Source organism: Hemiscyllium ocellatum, chromosome 13 (genome assembly GCF_020745735.1).
Source record: "Hemiscyllium ocellatum isolate sHemOce1 chromosome 13, sHemOce1.pat.X.cur, whole genome shotgun sequence".
NCBI classification, from domain to species: Eukaryota; Metazoa; Chordata; class Chondrichthyes; order Orectolobiformes; family Hemiscylliidae; genus Hemiscyllium; species Hemiscyllium ocellatum.
Window position 1 is genome coordinate 62,085,531 of NC_083413.1, and position 16,452 is coordinate 62,101,982.

General features: G+C 37.5%; 1 protein-coding gene across 2 annotated transcripts in view; it reads left to right on the top strand.

The window, feature by feature from the left end:
* The window catches only part of LOC132821576 (SPRY domain-containing SOCS box protein 1-like), a 211,374-nt gene that overhangs the window by 87,940 nt on the left and 106,982 nt on the right, over nucleotides 1-16,452 (top strand). For both annotated transcript variants that reach the window (XM_060834234.1, XM_060834235.1), the window contains exon 2: nucleotides 1,240-2,078. In XM_060834234.1, the coding sequence (XP_060690217.1) occupies nucleotides 1,385-2,078 (694 nt within the window). In that variant the 5' untranslated portion in view covers nucleotides 1,240-1,384. The remainder of the gene's footprint in view (nucleotides 1-1,239; nucleotides 2,079-16,452) is intronic.

Sequence of the window (16,452 nt, forward strand, 5' to 3'; positions counted from 1 at the left end):
TGACTCTGCTTCAAGATCAAATAGTCATTCATGTCAACTGCTTTCTGGAACATTTGTTACATCACATCTTTTGGCTTTCTTCAATCCACTTGGGATATAATTTTCTGAAAAACACTACCAGGTACTGTAGTCCGTTGGAGATTTGTTTGGCAAAAGCTTGTCATTTTTAGTTGAGATATGTGACTTCAAAGGGAAAACACTCAGATTTGCATGTATAGTTAGGCGCATTTGACTTTAAATATAGGATTTGAAAAGGCTGAAGACATTATGTAGTATTTGGTAGCACAGAAACTGCCCATTTGGTCCAGCAAGTCTCTGACCATGTTTACGCTGCAGGTAAGTGCCTCCCTAAATGCTTCGATTTCACCCGTTAATGTGCGTTTTGATTTTGTTTCTCCTCTTTTTACTCGGCTTTTCCTTAAACACGTGTATGCTAATTGCCTTGATATTCCACTTACTCATCACTGTCTAGAAAAGCAGTGGCTTTATGAAACATCTCATAATTTTGCTTCCTAGTTTTGGATCTGAAAAGTTGCAACTGAATTGCAAATAAATCATTTTGTAGCTAAAAACAGTTATTGAGTCAGCTCTTTATCTTCTCTTTTCTATGGGAACTGGCTTATTCAGTAGTTCCTGATACTTGTATTAGTAAATACATGTTATAAATGTAACTTGCTCATTTGTAACTCCATATAGTCTGAATGCAAAAGTGTAACAATCTGAAATTTCGATGGTAATGACCTTTTCCCATACAGCAAAGTTTATTATTGAAGTTATAAACTGTAGTATGACTATGTAACTTACCTGAGAATGTGATTCAGTATTGAAGACCTGGAAAGTAAGTACATTTTGTTTGGCACAGAATATCTTCTAAGTAATTGGGAATTTAAACTGACCCACCTGAAAAATTTTTCATGACACATCACTGACCCTATAGGGTGGGAAGAGCTTGAAAAAGCTAATATGAAGTCTGTCTGTCTGTATCAGTGTCTGTCTGTCTGCCTAGCTCAGACAAAGCTTTGATTCATAATGTGGGAAAATTGCACCCTCCCTTTTTTTTTAAACTGGTTACAGTCCAGGAAAAGCTTGATGATTTAGTTATGGAAGTATAGTACATACATTTCTTAAATTTGAACTAAAATAATGGAATGGTTATGAAACAGTGAAGAAAAGAGAAAAATGTAATGTGTCTAAGAAAACCTCTTGTTAAAACTTATTTGCTTTCTTTTTCACTTTCAGGAGGTTTCCCTGAAGGAAGCTGTTGTTTGGCTGCAAAAGGAGGAAATAAATCAGCCTGCTTGTCATACTGTTGGCTCCCTGTGAGGTGCTTACATGAGGTAACGATAGGCCAAAACAACCTTCTCAGTGGTTTTTGAGCCAAGAAATGGGCCAGAAAATCTCAGGGAATATAAAGTCTGTGGATGTGAGGGAACCAGCCTACAGGCCAGTTAAGCGGGAGTTGAGAGGCCCTGACTTCTGCAAGCCAACTCGGCTTGACATGCTACTGGATATGCCATCAGCTTCTCGCGAGATTCAGCTAAAACATGCTTGGAACAACGAAGACCGGTCTCTGAACATTTTTGTTAAAGAAGATGACAAGTTAACCTTTCACAGACATCCAGTAGCCCAAAGCACAGATTGTATCCGAGGTAAAGTTGGATACACACGTGGGCTTCATGTCTGGCAGATTCACTGGCCTACAAGGCAAAGAGGAACACATGCTGTGGTTGGTGTGGCAACAGCGGAAGCTCCATTACATTCTGTGGGATACACCTCGTTAGTTGGAAGTAATAATGAATCATGGGGTTGGGATTTGGGTCGCAACAAACTATATCACAATAGTAAAAATCAGCCAGGACTAACCTATCCAGTGTTTTTGGAGCCAGATGAATCATTTGTCCTCCCTGATAGTTTCTTGGTGGTTTTGGATATGGATGAAGGAACACTGAGTTTTATAGTGGATGGACAATATCTGGGTGTGGCCTTCAGAAGTCTGAAAGGGAAAAAACTGTACCCAGTAGTCAGCGCAGTCTGGGGACACTGCGAAATAACAATGAGATACATCAACGGACTTGACCGTAAGTCATATTTAAATCCTTTTTGTATGTAAGGTAAAGGTAATTTATGATTCATAAAGAATATGGGCAACAGCCATTCTCAATCTCTGTCCAGATCAGTTTTAAATTTCAAAATGGTTGTATTGTGCAAGTCTGCAAAATAGTAAAATGTGATTTCAGATTATATGCATCTCCCATAATGGAGAAGCTCAAAGTACACAGGAAAAAGGAATCCATTCCAACCGTAATAATGTGCAAATATTTTACAATTGAAGCATGCTGTTTTGTTAAAACAGGATATCTGTTCGAACGAATTTTCTAGCTGTCCAGTTCTGCTATCTTTCCACTCTACCATCTCCCAATTCCTCCACTTTGGATATTTTTAAGATGTTCTGAAACAAACATAGCTTCATGAGTATACAGTACTTACCACCACCATCTACCCTTGCCCTGTCTCCCACCTTCATACATTTCTCAATGATATGGGCACACTGTTGAAACATTATTCTCGAGATTCTGATAACTATTTTTACAATAACGAAGACTAATTATTTCTCCAAAGTCTGACTGTTATTCATTCTCTCGCTTCACGTGCAATGTTTCAGTAGTGATTGCTGTGTTCAAGATGGTTTATCTTCTCCTTACCATCCCTAAATCACCTGGATTATGGCTATAACTGTAGGTACGTTATACCATCTTCATGGAGGTCAATTCATTTGATACTGACTAGGGATTGCATCTGGGATCATTCAACTCTGCATGGTTGAGCCAGTCACTGGGTGCCACAGTGCTGACCATCATGTTGAATGTGATACTGAAACTGTTGTACAGTATTATACTAATAATTAGCAGTAACATCTCAAAAGATTATATTTTAAATATCTAACATCTCTGTATTTTAAGATTTGTATTCATATGAAGCTTCCAACTCTTAAGACTAATTTAATATAAGTTTAGAGGAAATGAAGGAATTGCGTTCATACTCCATGACGTCAGGGTGTCCCAATGCACTTGCAGTATTGAAGTATATTTGAGCTATAGTCACTGCTGTAATGTAGGAAACTCAGCTGCTGATTTGAACCCAGAAATGTGAAAAGAACCAAACAATCTATCCATTTGCTAAATAAGTACCAACCTGAACATTAGAGATAAACTCCCATACTTCCTTGAACACTGCCTATATTATCTCCTGTGACCCATTTGAGAGGACAGATAAAGCCTCTGGTTGCAAAGTTTCATCGACAAAACGGTTCTTCAAGCCATGCAGTGTTTTCTCAGCCAAATCCTAGAATAGTAGCCTTAATTTTGTGCTTGAGTCTCTCAAATGGGAAATGAATTAGTTACCTTCCAGCTCAGATTCAAGTGTGGTACCTCCGGAGTCACACTTAACATTTTTTTTTAAAAAATGATTTTTAATACTGTGGGAACCCCACCTTCAAAGAATGTCGGTGCCAAATTGGAATCATATTATTAACATTTTACAACTAGCCCCAATAACTTCAATTAACCTCATCTTGCACAACTTATTTTATTTTGCTGCGAGTGCATACTTCACCATGATCTTTATTAAAATCAATCTGACATTTTTTAGCCTATTTAAACGCACCATAAGACCTTGGATGTAGTTCATTTCTCTAATTTGCTACTTCCATAGATGTTATTCTTAGTGGTGTTAGAAAATCTATAATTGTTTTATTAGAACTTGTTTTAACTTCCATCTGATTTGTCACCATTGAACTACAGCAGCACTCTGCATTTCTGATTCTATCTACATCATCTTTCCCTCATATGCTTTGTAACTATAAGTGTTAATTTTTCTCTCCCTTTAGCTTTTGGGCAAGGACTGTAAAAGAAGAGAAAGATGTTTGGAGCGAAGGACGTTAGATAATGGGCAAATGAAGTTTTAAGCTACTAGCATAAGGATTTTATAAAAGAGCATGCTATTGGATCTCCTTTGGGTTAGATGGTGCACATTATGAACTTTATCTTGCTTGGGTTAAATGATAAAGCTGTTACAAAGTAAATGCTGTGCAGGGAATAATTCACACCAGTGAGTGAATTATTACATTGTAGCCAGCCAGTGGATTAAAATAACCAGAAAAATCATTCATGGCCTGTAGTGGTCACCTCAAGGTGATAAATGAGTCCAGCTTTATGTTGCTGGTTTTTTTCCCCCTCTCCTCCCCAACTCTCTTTTCTCCACCAACTCCCCCCTGCCCCCACCCCCAAACAAATTGCAGCTTTTCTTTATTTCTGTTTTTGAATAGGTTTTTCTAAACTGACTGATCATTTGTGTTGGCAGAACATTGAATGACCTCAAGTGTGTGATAAATTCACACTGATTTATGATTGTTTCCTGATAAGGTCTGGAATTGATTTCAAGGAAAGTGCTGTAGATACTATAAATCCCTAGAGTATTATGTGCAATGGTGTGACTGAATTGACAGAAAATAAGCAGTAAATGTATTTTAAGATTTAAATGGAATTGAAATGGTGGTGAGGGGGAGGAGGGCTATCGGTTAAATGACTGATTAGTACATTTTTGACTAGTTTTATTTGAACTTGATTATAATTTTGCGATAATTAATTCTAGTTGGGCCAGAAATTGAAGCAATTTGACCCTCCTCCACCATTTTCCGTTCTCTTCTCTTCCCTATGTTGTCTGTTCCTCGCTCAAATAAAATTCCAAGGGCATATCATCTAAATGACCATTCTTCACACATTGTTATTATTAGCAAGCTATTTGGCAGTGGAGGGAATTGTAACTGGACTTGGTACTGTGTTGCTGAATCCCCTTGTGGGTCCATACATTTCCTGACGCAGGTCATTGGCTCGGGTTCAAGAGAGAATTTATGTGCCTCAACTGCCCTCCTGAGTAATGTCAACCAACATGCTAATGGTTTAATTTTAGATATAATTTTAATATTGTCTGTTTGACTTTGAGTAGTAGCCTTAAGATTTACTCTCCATTTTTAGTTTTGTCGGTCAATATGATTTTGACTTGATTATTATTTTCCTCAGCTTATGCCCAAAGATCAAGGAAAGCTTGCTACCTCATAGTTATCAATTACAATGAAAGAAGTAAATACATTTTTAATTTGTTTTATATTGTTCAGACCAACTAATTAGTTTTTAGTTGTCTTGAAAGCTATTTATTGAAGAGCTCTTTGTGCAAAAGGATCTAAGGAGCAAGAAGAAATGGCAAAAATTGACTTGTTTTTCCAAAAAAAAACTTGTTGATCTAGACAAAAGATGAAAACAGCAGCTCTCTTTCCCTGGGGTTATTGCTGTAACTGAACATTTTGCAAAGAATGTGTTCTTCAAATTTCCCAATTGTTTCAGTAGATGAATTTCCAAATAAGAAGTCTGGGCTTATACAGATTCCAGGACAAAGGTTTTGGCCACAAATCTTTGTCAACTGGATGGGGGTTTTATTTGATTTTACAAGCCACATTCGAATCACTGTAGACATTCAAGTATACAGTATTATTAAAAAGGAAAAGAAACAGAGGTTGCTGTTAAAGCTCAGCAGGTCTGCCAGTATCTGTGAAGAGAAATCGGTGTTAATGTTTCTGGTCCACTGAGGAATGGTCAAGGGACCCAAAATGTTAACTGATTTCCCTTCACACATGCTGCCAGACCTGCTGAGTTTTTCCAGCGACTTCTGTTTTGTTTCTGATTTACAGTATCTGCAGTTCTTGACATTGCAGAAATTGAAATAAAGCTCACTTCAGTGTACGTTTCCACCCGTCATTCCCAATTCTAACGTCTAAAATATTTACACTTGAATTGTTAATATATCTTTTATTGTGGTACACATTCCATAGATAACCTTTGCTGTGTTTGTTCTGCAACAGTCAACATATCTACCTTTTTAGAAGTGAAATTGAAAATTTGTTTTTCAAAGTTATGCAGTGGGATTGAGTTTTTCCTCATGATACAAAATTACATCATTGTTGGATGGCAAACCCATCTAACCTACACATCCCTGGACATGATGGGCAAATTAACATGGCCAATCCATCGAACCTGCACAGCTATGGATTGTGGGTAGAAACTGGAGCACCTGGAGGAAACCCATACAGACACTGGGAGGATGTGTAAACTTCATACAGACAGTTGTCTGGGGATGGAATCGAACCCAGGTCCCTATATTATGTGGAAGGTAGTTTATTAAGGCTAATATGCAATTCTGTTTGGATCATATTGCCCGAAAGAATTTCAGTAGAATTTTCAATTTTTAAAGAGAGTAGCAGTGATTGAGAGACGCAGTGGTGCCATCCTTTCCTCGGAGTGAGAAGCTCTAATTTTCATGACCCGCTCCAGGACTTGAGAGCCGTGGATGGTGCATCCGTAATATGGCTAGATTGATCTGTAAACTCTTGGGTTACAATAATGACAGGCTGTTTTCTGGTCATCTGTGCTTGATGCTGAGTAACGCCCCTCAAACAATAACCTGTACTGAGAGGTTGGTCACCTATAAACCCGTTCTTAGATGAGAAAATATGTTGGAGAAAGTCGGCAAATGTAGCATCTGTAGGGAAAGAACTAGTTAACATTTTGAGTTCAAAGATGCTTCCTTGGAACCTTTTATTTCCGATTTCCACCATTCATTGTGTTTTGTTTTTATGCATGTTGGTCTCAGGCAATTTGTGTGAGCAAAGACCAAAAAAGTAGTGAATAACTGCAATATTAATTATTGGAGAATTCTTGCCGAATGGATTTCTTTACTTTAGGATCACAAACTACACCAAAATAAGTAAGAATAAGGATCATTTTTTATTGTAATGACCCCTGTGTGTTTGGCCTGGAACACCCATTGTCTAGACATGATCTAAGTCCAAGTTGATATCAGTTTCTAGATACTACACCGAAGAATGCTTTACACAACTGTAGATTTCATTATATTGTAAGACAATTTGCATTCCGTTGAAATCCGTGTATGGAATAAGAATTTTAAATGCATCAAGAATATACAGGGGTTCCCAGTTTATGACCATCTGACTTAGTGAATGCTCATACTTACGAATGTGATCCTACACAGGAATGTAATTCAAAAGATCTGACAAATGAATTTTTTATGTTTGCAAAGGAGCCATTTGAAACCAGGCACTACCTGTAATCTAAATTTCTGCTCCTTTTGGATTCTTAGCGTGATAAAATCAGCGCATCAGTCATGTTGATGGATTGGGAATGAAGATGTCCTATTAGTTTTTTTTAGACATTGGTCTATCTCTTAAAAGTCAGAAGCTTCATGACTACTTGGCCTATGTTAAATTAGCAATTCTCAGCTGGAGCCGTCTATTTGGTGAATTTCAGAAAAGTATCTAAGAATTACCACTGTTGATTACTAAAGAAATGACATGATGTTCTCTGCCGTCAGGCTGCTGATCCTTACTGACAGTATTTATGCATGAGAAATAGACTCCAGTGTGAGGAATCTAAAAGTATTATCACTGATGCGAGAAGTCATATTTTAAAATAAGGGGTCACTCATTGAAGACGTTGATGAGGGGAAAAAAGGAACATTGAGAATCTTTGGAATTTAGAAATTGAGAATTTTTTGAAATATTCTTGAACACAAAAGGGATGACAGTTAAGAGTTTTGAAGGAGTTGGGGTTAAAATCAAATCAGCCTTAATCTTATTGAATGGTGGAGGAGGTTTGGATGTTCAAGTGGCCTACTTTGATTCTTTTTGTTTGTATATTCATGCAGAACCACATCCTAGTTAGAGATTCATCACTCTCGGTTGACAAATAGAGGAAGAAAATGGAGAGTTGTTATTGTGCACTCATTACTTGGTGTACTGAAGGATTTCTTTCAGTGCTGATGGTAGAACAAAATTCCACAAGGATGACTTTTGTTTTGCATGGTTTTGTTGTTAAAAAGCCATAAAGAAAAGGCTGTGCAATTTCGTTAGAACTTGTCATTTTCAACTCTGTTTTTTTTGTTCTCATGTTCTTTATTCTATTCAAATTGCCTAAAACAATTTGAGCAGAGCTGGAAATAATTTTTGTTTCAGCTAGATCTCATACTGTGGTTTGTCTATCCTCCTTTACAGGATGAATGTAGAATAATGACATCTGGCAGGTTTGAGCATTTTAATAGTCTTTTGCTGGAGATGTGACTTTAAATAGGTTATTGATACTGATTCCAAACAGTTAGTGAGGAGGATAATGAAATTAGAAATGGAAAAGCCTTGAGCTGCTGGGGATTGATGTGATTCCTGACAATTCCAAACCACGTGCAGTGAAAAGGTTTTTTGAAAAAGGTGTGATTTAGACTTACAGGGAAATAAGTTGTTTTGGCAGTAAATAAATCAAAATGAATTATATGAAGTCAAGCTAAGCCAATTTTGGTCCCAGGAGGTTAGGTGCTGGCTTCTTGAATAATCAGAGTAATGTAACTGCTAAGCATAGCTCATGTGTTTCCCAAATGAATATGTTGCTGTGTTTATAGTCACAAAGCTGCTGTTTTGTGACAGTCAAGGTGATTAACTTGGGTAATTGACAAAGTACAAGTTAGGTCACTTCTATTCTGGGAGGCTCATAGTACATTCTGTGCCCTTGACCTGTAGTGTAAACTTTGGCTCAGTGACACATGTCTCCGTGGATCTTAACATGTATCAATGTTAGAGTTTTTTGTGAACTAATGAAGATACACTTTTTTCTCCAGGAGGTTAACTACTGAAGTAATTACATTTTGAATAAAAATAATGATGAACTTTGTCCTAAAAGTGGTACATAAGGAAATTCATAATTTCTTTTGAAACTTATGAGGAATCTATAATTATTGGAAGTATTTGAAAATCACCTTTAAAGAGTTTGCACCAATTATGAAGGGATTGATTATATTTTCTTCAACAGTAGGAAGTATTGGTTCACATTACCTGACCCAGATGCAGTAAGAACAGGAAGGAAAGTAAGAATCCTGAAAACTGGCAAACCCAAAGGACAGTGACAACAGCAGAACAGAAGATTGAAAGTAATCATCATAAAGATGCAGACAGAGAAAACTTAGTTTATGAGGAGATGAAGCTTTTTTTTATTGTTAGCTGTCTCTTTTTATCTAGTAATAAAGGAGACAGGAAATCTCAGCAATATGAGCTGGCTAAAAGGTCTGAAATCTGGTAAACTGTATGAATACCGTCTAGAGGTGCCAAAGAACTGTGTGCTTGCCCAGAAGTGGCCAAGCAGTGAACACCAACTTGGGAGTGATGAATTATTTTCATTAAGATATCTAGAAAACGTATATTATCAGTGTTGACATGATCGGAGGAAGACTGTGTTCTTGGAAATGTGTTAATGATAACCATACCCATGAAACTCCAAGATAAAAGCTGCCAGTTCATAGAACTCCTGAGTTACTCTGAAAAGAAGAACTATAAATCCTGGAATTGTTGAGGGAGAGATTTGGGAGCTTGTTATTCTCTAAGAAGTAAACTTGCTGTGTTGATTATTTAAAGCAGAATTTACATTTTTTTATTTGATAAGTTATTCTCCTTAATTCTTATTTGAGTCTGAATCCAATTAAAATAGCAATATCAATGCATGAAATTTCATTGGTAATTCCTTCTGTGGAGTCATTTGTTGAAGTTGTTTTCATTACAGTGATCCTAATACATGGATTTTCTGCAAGAATGGATATGCCTTCAGTGTCTTTCGTGATATCACGATGTCCCAAATCTTACAAAAGCAAGATTTTGTGAAGTTGATTGTTTTATCTGTCTTGCTAATTCAGATTAAGGTGGCATACTGAAAAAGGAGCATGTTACTACCTGCTAATATTGATCAGTGATAATCTGATGTGACATGGGTAATGCAGGGCATGGTGCCAAAGTGATCAGAAATCTATATGTCAGATTTGATTCCTGAAAACAAAGGACAGCTGGCATTGCTTTTGGCTGCCTTACTGTTGCATTCTTTGGAGAAAATGGTCCGGAATGTGAGAAACAACAACAATAATTATGAACAGTAAAGGAAATAATGTTTCTTTGTTAGCTACCAGATAGAATGCAGAAAGGAAATCATTCTCTGTTCAAAGAACTGTTAGTAAGTTATGAACACTGGCTTTGTTGGGAGAATTAATTTGTAGTACTAGCTGCTGGATGACAGTTTGATATCTGGGAAGACTGATGGAAAGACACTTAATGTTAAGTGATTCTCAACTCACAAATAGGGAGAAGCATGCCTTTTGGAACCTGGGACAAACTTAGGGATGATCTCAGTAAAGGCTGGAATTCTGTGGAAAGCTTGCAGCAGTGTATAAATGCATTGAAGTTTTTGTTGGTTACAACTCTAATGGGAGATGCCTTTTCTGTACTTAGCATGGAGTATTAGTTGTCTACTACATAATGTTTAGTGAATGTTGATTTTAAAGACATTAAAATTATAAAACTTAACACCTTGTCATGTGACTCCTTAAATTGGTCTCTGGGAATTCATCACTTTTTTTTTAAACATTGGAAGTCTCTGTGAGGATCGTGACTCAAACTTGTTCCTGTAAACTTAAGTCAATTTTGATGTGTCCTATATTCCAAAAATAAGTCCTTCATTGTTTACCAACACCCATCACATTGTGTCAATTTACTATGAGAAACAGACCATTAGACCCAACTGGTCCATTCCCTTAACACCATCAATATCTTTCTAACTTCCCTACCTAGACTACTTTTTTTCTACTTCCTGCTTATCTAGCTTCCAGGATAATCACCTAAGGTGGTTATCTTTGAGTTAGGGAGTTTCACATTTAACTACTCTTTTGGCAAAGCATTTTCTCATAAACACTCCATTAGACATTCCCAGGATATTGTGTTAGGTGCTGAGTATCAACTATGATACCAGCAAAGAAATTATTGAAACAATCCAGACAAACTTGATGATATGGGATGAGTGTGAATTTTCAAGTCTTAGACCTTAGTTCATGGTTCAAATGATCAAATGTGCCCAAATTATGGTGTTGCTCTGTCATCTTCAGAGGACCTCTAGCTCTACCCCATCATGACCCCCTCAACCTCTCCATTGTCTGTAAATTGTAAGACAACATGTCCAACAATGAGTAGTGAATTGGAGAGATTTCCTTTTAACAAAGAATTAAGGATACTCAAGTCATTTTCCTCAATCTCTTCCACAATTCTGTTCCCAGGTAAACACCAACATCCTTCTTTCTTTCAACTGATGCTACGTTATTCAAAGCTGTGGTTTTGTATTTGGCCAGACATAATCTTCCATCTGCATCTCAATAAGATCACTTATTTCTACTGTTATAACACTTAACTCTATGCCTGCCTCATCTCATCTGTTGCTGAAACCCTAAAACATGCCTTGATTACCTCAATACTTGACTATTCTAATATGGTTCAGACCATTGTCCTACGTTGTACTTTCCATAAGTTTCACCAGGTTCTTTGACAGGTTAGTTTATCGGTTTTAAGTGGTCAACCATTTGGACAGTTGTTTTAGCATCAGGTGATTTCATTTCATGTGTAGCTATTTTAACTCTGTCTATACTGTCTGTCATGTTTGCAATCAAACTTAATTTCAACATGTGAGCATGCATTGCAAGCTGAGTGCAACACTGAAGGAATTTGCTTTATCAGATGTGCTATTCTTCCAAGTGAGATGTTTTTAAGTGTGACGTCCAACTGCTTAGCCAAATGGACGTTAAAAATCCTAAGACAGAGGGTTCTTTCAATGTACTGCTAAAGTTCTGCCTATAGCCAACATCAAAAGAAAAAATTAAAATGTTTGCTTGTTGGTAGAACATGAATAAATCCAAATGTATTGTGTAGGTTTTTGATATAACTTCTAAAGTACTGAAGCACTGTACAAATGCAATTACTTTCCTAAATCTATTCATTTTTCTATGATTCAAGCTCTCAACTTGAGCTAGGTTCAATTATTTAATTTTCTCTCACTCTCTGGTGTAATGCAAATACTGCTTCAGAAATTGTGCTTTGGTATAAAGTGGTTGTCATTTCTTTTACTTATTTATTTATTTGAACTTGCTATTAAATTGTTAAAATATGTGCATGTTCTTTGTTTCTGCTCCATGCCCCTCTTTCCCTCTTTGTTGTAAAGCTTTCTCACAAGCTTGTCCATAGGGTTGATTGACACTTGTTTAAACTTTCTGGTGAGCTGAATTTAGAAATGCTGACCAATTCTATTTCATGTGAATAGCTGCAATTTAGTTTACTTTTGATGTGATGAATCTAGGGTTTATTTAGAAAAGAAATTATACAATCCAACATGTTTTAGCATATGCATAACTCATGCTAAAAGTATTAAACAACTGTAGGAATGAATAGCAAATGTTCCAAATGGAAATTATTCCAATCATAATCCATTTGATTATCTTCTGGTTTTCTGTTACACATCCCATGCTGGCCAAGCCTATCATGCTCATGTCATATTCAATCTTTATAAGATGGCACAGGAAGTATCACATGTTGCTGTTCCTCTCCTGTCCATTCTGATTGTGGATATGTGCAAGAGTAGGCCACTCAATCCTTGAGCCCACCCCACTATTCTAGTTCAACATTTCCAGCTTAGTTATTGCTCCTCATTCTGCTTTGTTTAAAATATTTTACCTGACATTTTGTTCATTCTAAAATATATCAAATGAACTCTGTCTTCTGATAGTATCTGTAAATCAAATAGTAAATGCAGCTTCCTTGCTAAGAGTTGACCAAATTGGCTACTTGTCCAGGATGTGCTATTCAAAATTGTCTTGAATAGTGCTTTCATTCTGAGGACCAGCTTTATAAGTCATCCAAAAGCAAATATGATCGTTCAATGTTTTTCCTCTGACCCTCATCATACTCTTGCAACGTACCATGTTTATTTCACCAGAACCCACCCCACCTTTTTGTTACTGCATTATCATTTAGCTCTGCTAGGGCTCCAGGCACCCCTAGTGCCTGGAGCTCAGCACAAACCTGATCTTGTCTTTTTAACTTTTTAACTTTTTTCCAGCACAGGCTTCCTTTTCCATTTCAAAATATTTTTGCAAGTTGACCTCCTCTATATGGAAGGTGAGCTTGCTCGCTCCCCACACTAAAATGTCTCCTGTCTTTGTTCTATCAGAAGTTTTATTGAAGTTGTTGAAAAATTTCATCAATTTGAAAGCTTTGTTTGAATTCATAGTTATCTATGTAACTTTCAGTATGAATTTTCCTCCTCCCCTGATCACCTTCCCTTCTGTTAATAATTCTTGTTGGTTGCTGATGGAAGTGGTATCTCAGTATGGGATGTGGGTGTACAAATGACTTAAGCTCTATCTTAGTGTTTTAGGCTTTTGGGCTATAGGGATGGCGGTCAGTTCTTGGCCTGACCAGCTGCCCCCCTTTCCATCTTGCTCACCATTTTCCCAGTAGGTTACTCTTGTTGATTGCAAGAACTTCTTGCTGTCTTTTTGATGAATTGCCATTTTAGTTATGATTAGACAACTGTTTCATTTCATAGTGTAGTCCTTCCTGCAAGCTTTGAGATTGTCTTTATAATTGAAGGTGGCAGAGCAAGTTCGTATAGTGGTTACTAAAGAATACCGGTTCCTGGGATCTGTAGAAATTATTCAGGGAAATGGGCTTCATTTGCTGGGCTACTGTTTATTACCCATCCCTAATTACTCTGAGATGGTAACTAATTGTTGTCTAATATTACCACAGTCTATTTGGTGTAGGTAGACCCACAATGCTGTTATGGAGGCATTCTGGAATGTTTGTAGATGTGGTGCCAATCAAGCAGGCCACTTTGATTGGATAGTTTCAAGATTTTAGACTTTGTTGGAGTTGCGCTCATCTAGGCAAATGGGGAGTATTCCATCACGCTCCTGCTTTGTGCCTTTTGGTGGACAGATTTTGGGGTATTCAGCAGGAGAAGTATTCACTCCAGGATTCTTAGAAACTGACTTGCTCTTGTATCTGTAGTATTTGTATTGCTAATCCACTTATGGTCAATGATAATGTAAAGGATGTTGATGATTCCAGCTGCAGTAGCCATTGAATGTCAAAAGACAGTGGGTAGATTCTCTCTTGTTGGAAATTATCATTACCCTCACACTCGTGTGGCACAAATGTTTTTTGCCATGTACAGGTCCCAGCCTAGGTATTGTTCAAATCTTGCTATCTTTGGATTATGGACTACTTCAGAGTCATAAATCATGCAATCGACAAACATCCCTCTTCTGACTTTATGATGGAGGGAAGATGATTGAAGCAGCTGAAGGTGTTTTTGAGTCTGGGACACTACCCTGAGAAGGCCTGCAGTGATTTCCTGCAGCAATCACTACCCCCGGTATTCCCTTTCCTTACTTAATGGACCTTGACCTGGTAGTGGGGAATATGTCAGGCAATGAGATGGTTTATCATGGTTAAAAACTGTTCTACTCGTGGCTCACAGCACCTTCTGGATGCCCAATCTTCAGTTGCTAGGTCCATTGAAAATATATCCTGTTAGAATGGTGGAGGTTATCCTCCATCTCTACAAGGACTGGATCATGGTCACTTCGACTGATATTGTGATTGATTTACATATCTGTGTCAGGCTGATGAGGATCAGATAAATAGTTTTGTTTGTTCTCTTTCAGACCCATTCTCGTAGCTGTGTCCTTCAGGACTGAACCAACTCCGTCAGTAGTAATGCTGCTGAGCCACTCTTAATGATGGATATTGAAATCCCCACTCAGACTGCATTGCACTCCCTTGCCACTTTCAGTGCTTCTGTCCAAGTGTTGCTAAATTTTGAGGAGCATTGATTCATCAGCCAAGGTGGGGGAGGGATGGTATGAATCAGCAAAAGGCTACCTTTCCCATGACCTCCTGGAGTCCATAGTCAGTGTTGAGGCCTCTATTGTAAATGTGGAAGTTATAATGAACTTGGAGAAGACACTCGTTCTGCCTCAGCTGGTGTATCACATCCAGTTTTGGGCAAAATACTTTGGGAAGGAGGCGAAGATTTTACAGTGGATCTAGGGATGAGTTATGTAGACAGTTTGGAGAAATCTGGGGCTGCTCTCCTTAGCAAAGAGTGCATTGAAAGGAGATATGATAGAGGTGTTCAAAATCATGAAGGAGCCGGAGAATGAAACTATTCCCTTTGGCGAAAAGATCAAGAACCAGAAAACACATTTAATGTGATGTGTAAAAGGAGCACCGTCAATGTGAGGTTTTCTTTTGTGGCAAGCGTTGGAATCTGGAATGCACTGCCTGAGTGGTGATCGATTAAATTGTGACCTTCATGAGTATATGGATGAATTATCTAAAGAGAAAAATCTTTAAGGGAGTGACACTAGGTGCACTGTTATTGAAAAGAGCCAGTATAACACAGGCATGGCGGACTGAAAGTCTTCCTCTGTACTTTAGCCTTTTTATGATTAGATCCATGGCTATACCATTAAAAAACAAGAAGCTTGATAAGGGCAGACAGATATATTATGTTCCATTTTGCTGCCCATGTTTCACACTTTTGGAATTCCACTGTTTTTAATTCTTGAATTAATCTTTTTTTTGTCAATAGCTTGTACATTACCACACCTTCGGCTTAGAACTGTATATTGCAAAGAATATAAGGGCATCTTATCACAACCTACAGCTGTCTAATTAATTTTCATCTCCATCTGATACTTTATATGAAGTCTCATTCCTCTTTCTCTTATCTACATTACTGCCGTCTTCCACTAATCATCCAAATCTACTCACGTTTTATGGTTTCATTGCGCATTCATTGTTGTCCTTCATGCCCGTAGTCTGATGCAAAAGAACTGAAGTTTAAAAGCAAAGACTGAATCACTGCCTTAATCATGAGAACTATTCAGTGAAACCTACTGTCAGTTTATTAAATATTTTTCAGATGTAACTTATAGTCATAACCTTCAGTTTTTCGCTCAGCCAATAAACCCTCTTCAGCTGTCAATATGTATACCCCGTCGAGCTTTTGGGTCTGAAATATAATTTCCAGGTCTTCTACTTTACCAAAGCTGCCTTTTATTATTTCACCATTGTTCTCCTTCAGCTTTTGATTTGCTATGAATCCCAAACTTGTTCAAAATCTGAAGTGATCTCATAGCTGGAAAAGTTCTTTGTGATTAGATATATCTCTTGTATTCCTGAATCATGCAAAAGTTGATTATATTTGAGCACTTAACTGGTTTAACTATGTTCTTAACTGAGCACCATGTCAGCTGGGTCTACATGGTGTCACAAATGTCCCATCACCACCGCCAACTCCTCTCCACTCACCTCCCCCTCTGCCACACCTCCACCCCCAGCCACCCAAGCCTTTCCCTGCATTCTCACTCTATTAAAATGGAGACTTGTAATTTGACCTGCTATTTATAACTAAATATTGTTGTGAACTTAAACTGGAATTTCACCCATCACAAGTACTACTTAATATA